Here is a 6,000-nt window from a genome sequence, read left to right as displayed (position 1 = left end):
CGGCGCCCCCCCCCCCCCCCGCCAGCTTCCCTGCGCGCGGCCCGTGTGCCGGCGGGCCCAGCCGGGCCCCGCCTCGCCGCGCTCGCCAGGAGGGGCGGGGGCTGTGGAGCGACGGCAGCGAGCAGGCAGGCGCGGAGCTGCCCTTCCATAGGAGCCGCCATTAGCGCTGGGACCCGGTGACAGGGTCTCGGCGTCGGCGGCCGGCGCGGCGCGGGGGAGCGGAGGCAGCCGGGGTGGGGTCCCCGTTTGATGGATCCCCGGATCGCCTGGTTCCAGCCAGAGCAGCTCGGCCCCTCGAACCGCCTGTGGATGCAGATCTGGGAGACCACGCAGGGGGTCCGCAACCTCTACTTCCAGCAGCAGCAGCAGCAGCAGGAGCAGCAGCAGCAGCAACAGCAGAGCGCCCCCGCCGGGGCCGGCCCGGCCTCCCCGCCCGGCATGTACCGCGCCCCCCGCCCCGACCCCCAGCCCGACTTCCTGCCGCTCGAGAGCGCCAACAACCAGCACAACCGCAGCCACCACCAGGCCTCGCCGCCCCCGGGGGCCGCCGCCTGGGCCCGGCCCGCACGGGGCGGTGGGGGGCCGCCCGCCGCCGCCGCCGCCGCCGCCGCCGCCAGCAACAAGAGGAAACGCGACAACAAGGCCAGCACCTTCGGGCTCAACTACAGCCTCCTGCTGGGGCCCCCCGGGCAGGGCCGGGCCCCCGCCCTGGGGGACGAGCCGGCCGCCCGGGCCCAGGCCGGCCTGGCCGAGCCGCTCTACACCGGCACCCCCTGGAAGAAGAGGAACTACAGCCAGGGAGTCGTGGGGTGAGCGGCCGCCGCGCCGGGCCGGAGGACGGGGCGGGCGAGGGGGGCGCCGGGCAGCGGCCACCGCCGGGCCTGGCCCCGGCCCGGCCTCCGGAGGAGGCGGGGGCCTCGGCCCTTCCCCGCCCCGGGCGGGCGCACGCCGGGGCCGGGCGGCGGTGTCGGGGCGGCCGCCCCGAGGTGGTGCGGAGCGGTGTGTGTGTGTGTGTGTGTGTGTGTGTGTGCGCGTGTGTGTGTGCAGCTGGGCCGCGGCACCTGAGGCGGGGCGGCGGCCCAGGCCCCGGCCCCGACGGGTGGCGCAGGGCGGGCGGACGGGCGGGCCGGGCCCGGCGGGGGGAGGCGGTGGGCGCTGGGTCGCCGCCCCGGCTGTCAGCGCTAAGGGGGGCGAGCGGCGGCGGGCCGGGCCGGGCCGGGCTGGGCGGCCGGCCGAGGGGATGGGGGGGCGAGGGAAAGGCGTGCGGCGGCGGGGGGCAGCGGCGGGCGCGGGTGCCCGTGTGCATGCTAATGGTGCGGGCACGCCTATCCGCAGGGGACGGGAGCTCCCCGCAGCTCCTCCGCTGTCACCGCGGCCGCACGTGGGGTGGGTGACAAGCTCCCGGCCCGGTAAGGCGCTCCGCTTCTCACATCGCGGCTGTTCGGGTGTCACACACACACACACACACACACACACACACAGTGCCCGGTCCGGCGGGTGTCGGGGTGTCCGGCACCGCTGCTGCTCCCGCACCGGCTGCGGGGCTGGATGGGGCTGAGGGTGGATGGAGGGCAGGGGGAGCCAGGCTGTCAGCTCTGCAGGCGCTGCCCAGCCCGCTTCTCGAGCTTTGTGCTGCTGCCTGTGGGACACACGCATAGTAGCGTCTATAACTTAAACCAAAAACCTGCTGCTGTTAAAAGAAAGCACGCAGTTTAGGTGATTACACGAGGAGTGTGTGTTTTCTGAGACCTGACAGAGACGGTGTGCGCGCGTGCTGGCACCCGCTGCCAGAAACAAACTTGTATGCACGTATAGAGTGTTACGGATTTCAGTCTGGGATTATTATTAATGGTTTTCACGAAGCTCCGACTGTGGAATGCGTGTGCTGATCTGAGTGGTTTTTTCCTCAGTGTTTTTGCGTTAGCTTAGGTTTCGTCAGTTGCCATTGCATGAACCCAATGAGAGATGGAGGGCAGGCAAACACGTATCTTCTCTCTTGTTTACCTGAAAACTGTTTTGAGCACTCCCTCCTCCCTTTTTTTAAACACGGGGATGGCTTTTGATATGGGTGATGCCCTGGGTAAAAGCCCTTTGGTAACTTCTGTGTTTCGTTTTGTTTTTTTAAAGTTCACGCTTCTCAAAATATAACCTTTGCCTTGACCCGTAGCATACCTCTCCTCCCTGCGGTAAGAGCACATTGGCGTGTATTTGACTTGTTAAGTATGGATTTCTGGTGTGGTGTGTGCAGGTGTAGTACCCTTTCCAATCCTGCTCCTTTACACACAAGTCTGGCTTCCTTCCAGGGTTCAGATGGCGGAGGTGTACGGTGACAGTCGAAGGCCAGGAAGAGCTCATTTTAGAAATCCGTAATGATTTGGGTGCGTCGAGTTTTCGTGTGCCCAACTTGTACCTAAGGGTCCTTCAGCCCCCTCCCCACCAGAAGGCGTTGACACCTTCGTCTTCTGAAAGTGCCGTTGTGTAAGGTTCGTCAAAATGACTATTCAAATCTGCTGGTCGCTTTGGAAGACAAACTCTTACCACCTCTGGCTCCCTATTTTCTTGCCAGCTACTGAGTTGCCTTTACTGCTAGGGTTATAACGATTCATAAAATGACACTACAGAAGTGTGCTATTTTAAGTTCTCTGGTTACTATATATCAGAACCTTCCATAACTTTCTTTACAAGACTTAGAAGTAATGTGTGCAGAACATACTTAGTACTGAGTTTTTGTAAGTTAGTTTTTGGACTCTGTTTATCTTCTAGCTTGTCACTTACTTGAAAGTTGAGGAACGTTTTTAGAAGTTTCTTTCTCTATCTCTGTCTCATAAATCCATAAACGTTCTCTGTGTATTGAAGATACGGGGGGGGGGGGGAGGAAGGAAGGAAGGTTGAGCTTCAGCAAGAGATTAATAATAATAACAACAGCAGCAACCGTACCAAAGGATTCAAGGTGATATCTGTTGCTAGAATAGAATTTTGGTTGAATCAGTTTCAAACTCCCAAGTGGAAGCACGTTGTGGACTCTTTTTTTTAATTTTTTTTTTTTAATATAATCAAAAGGTACTCAAATATGTTGATCTACGTTTGGCTCGACTGTCTAGTTTGTGGCATATATTTACGCGATGCTGAGATTTTGTTTTAGCTCTTTCCTTTGTTCAAAGCAAGGTAAGGTAGAGTGTCTCTAAGATACACCCCTACACTGCATTTAATAAATTACAGAAATGAGTGGTGTTTGCTTCTTAAAAAGCTATTTATTCCAAAGGTATTTAGAGGCAGCTGGCTAACAAATCTTCAGTGAAAAATTGTGAAAACAATTTCTGAAAGGAGCTGAAGCCTCTTAGGAAGGCACAAAAAATGCTTAGGCCTTGTGAAGGCTGCAGTGTGACCGACCGGCTGCTGGCAGGGCCGCGTCCAGCCTCCGGTGTCGCTGCCCTGAGGTGCTGCCATCGCTCCTAGTAACCGTCTTGTACGGCATCTGTCTCGGGTCTTGAGACACCCGACAGTAATGACAGATAGAAAGGTTTGTAACCTAGCAAGTGAGGGTGTCGCTGAAGTAAATATTGGAAATCGGTTATTTCCAATGTGAATTCCCAAACTTGTTTTGACTAGTTCTGACAGTTGTTGGGGAAAAAAGATACCTGGTGTTCTATGACAGCATCACTTATGCGTTAACAGGTACCTTTTTCTTCCCTAATTGTTTCAATGCAAATGGTGAAAAAATAGTAAAGGCTTGACACTTCTCCCTGTGTACCCTCCTATCATTTTGTTCGGTTAAATCGCTTTAAATTTTGAGTCTTTTGAATACGGCAGTGTTGTGGAACAGTCCCATTTTCAGAAAGATTAGGCCTGACTTGCCGGCAAACACAGTTGAAAGCTGACATGTGGCATTCGTGTTTCCAGTGCAAGGATGTCACTTGTGTGTGCGGCTGTGCAAAACCAGCTCTGAATGCGCAATTACATTGATCAGATGTCTGGAAAAATAGTCCAATAATTTTTAGCTAGGTGGACAGTTTATGTAAACGCATAACAGCGTGTAACTAGCTGTCTAAATCAGAATCACAGAATCATTCTGTGATCTGTAGATTTAGATAAGTTAAACTTTACGTTGAAATAGTAGAGATTTTGGTTAAATGCTATGTATCCGGTCAGTCAGATCTTTGAGTTTTTCCTTTTCAGGTTCTTTATTGAGAAACATACTTTCTTATTTAATGCTACTTATACATACAGAGAAATAACCAAATAATTAAAAAATAACCCACAGCAGTATTGGTTTTGATTTCAAGATCGATTTCTTGCAAAGTGTGCACGATATTTGCTAACATTCACCAATGCTGAAATACTGACAATTCAACGTGTGCCCAGTTTTTACTCCCGCAGAGTCAGTGGTGCTATCCTATACGTCACGTTCTCACGCAATATTTTCCCTTATTCACAGTTTTCAGACTTGCAGTTCTATTAATAATGTAGATGTTTGCATTACAGGTACTCTGCTTTATTCTGGCACTCTGAACTTCGTGACTTGTGAAATATTGCTGTAGATCAATGGTCTGGTGCTGCCTGCAAGTTGCTGTGTGCCAGTCAGATCCAGCGTGCGCATCTTGCATCCTCTGGGGACTTCGTCAACAGACAGTAGTGCTAAAAACAACAGGATAGCGCAGAAAATGAACGAAAAGTTTCACAGCACGTGTATGATGTTACTGCTCACTTAACACATAACATACCTTTAAAGAGCTTAGTTGGATTTGTCTCCGCGGGCTACTCGGTAGCAAAATGTAAGGATGCGGAAGGATGCCTGGGTTGGGGTTTTGGAGGGGATTCTCTGTGTGTGTGTCCGTCCCAAGGGCAACAGTGAATCATGTTAATAGTGTAACAATTCAAAAGGAAGAAAAAGTATTTCGGATACTGAAATGGATGTTTTACAGCTTTCTCTGAGTTTAGGCCGAGGCTAGCTAAAAGGTGACACGGGAAGAACTGCTTCGGTCAGAAGCCTGGAGCATAATGAAGCCCCAAAATAAAAACTTGCACCTAAGTTCGGCCTGTCTTCTCGTAGGTTTCTGTGATTCTTGTGCCGCAGGAAGGAGTCCGGTTTGTACGCAGTTTCCAGGTAGGAGATGTGGATTTTGGGACTCTGCAGGGAGTTGGTTAGCTTTCACAGGAATCTACAGCCAAAGGCAAGAACCCAATTAACGTGTGAGTTTAAGGAGGGCAATTGGTAACATGTACTCCTGAGGAGGAACCTGGGTTAAATAGAAAACTGTGTATTTTGAAATACCGAATGCAGGGTGTTTTGAAGTATTAATGGAGACTGCAATGTGAAAGGGAAAGAGTCGTGTGACCCCCAGAGGAGGGGTCTGTATGTGGACGTGCACACACTTGCAGGCGGCTGAATTGGTTGGTACAGAACCGAGCGGGCTTCAGCTTATTTGATACGAAGGTTACGAGCGTGTCGCCCAGGATTACAGAGGATACCGTGAAATAAAATCATAACCACTTTAGGGAGAAAATAGCTTAAAGCCATACATCTTTGCTACAGAAGTTCTATTACAATTTTTTTTTTTTTTCATGTGAAATTTGTCAGCTTCTCAGGTCTTTTAATCTCTTTTTTGAAAGAAGCTAAGTACGTTAAGACAGGAGGTGCAAGCTCATCTCCGCAGGCTTTGAGCTGACCAGAGGACTTGTTAGGGGCAGTAACGCAGCCGCCTGCCTGGGATAACTTACCCTGTGTCTCTTTAGCTCTTACCTGCTCGGGCCTTTGCGTGGTGTCAGCCACAGCAGGAGGGAACTACTGGAGAGAGTCCAGCGTAGGGCAACAAAGATGATTGAGAGATTGGAGCATCATCCTTATGAGGAGAGGCTCAAAGAGCTAGGACTCTTTAGCCTGGAGAAGAGAAGGCCGAGGGGAGATCTTATTAATGCTTACAGGTGTCTAAAGGGTGGGTTGAAGGAGGATGGAGCCGGACTCTTTTCAGTGGTTCCCAGCGACAGGACGAGAGGCAACGG

At 52.7% G+C, this 6,000-nt stretch overlaps 1 protein-coding gene across 2 annotated transcripts in view; it reads left to right on the top strand.

Moving 5' to 3' along the window:
- Positions 1-249: 249 nt before the first annotated feature.
- Positions 250-6,000, top strand: part of TENT4B (terminal nucleotidyltransferase 4B) — a 42,495-nt gene continuing 36,744 nt past the window's right edge. The window contains exon 1 of one of the 2 annotated variants that reach the window (XM_074157876.1): positions 250-809. In XM_074157876.1, the coding sequence (XP_074013977.1) occupies positions 250-809 (560 nt within the window). The remainder of the gene's footprint in view (positions 810-6,000) is intronic. The other variant, XM_074157877.1, reaches the window with a different exon arrangement.

The sequence above is a fragment of the Numenius arquata genome, chromosome 13, assembly GCF_964106895.1.
Source record: "Numenius arquata chromosome 13, bNumArq3.hap1.1, whole genome shotgun sequence".
Classification (NCBI taxonomy): Eukaryota; Metazoa; Chordata; class Aves; order Charadriiformes; family Scolopacidae; genus Numenius; species Numenius arquata.
The sequence above is the reverse complement of the archived record's forward strand: the minus strand, read 5'-3'. Positions and strand labels throughout refer to the sequence as shown.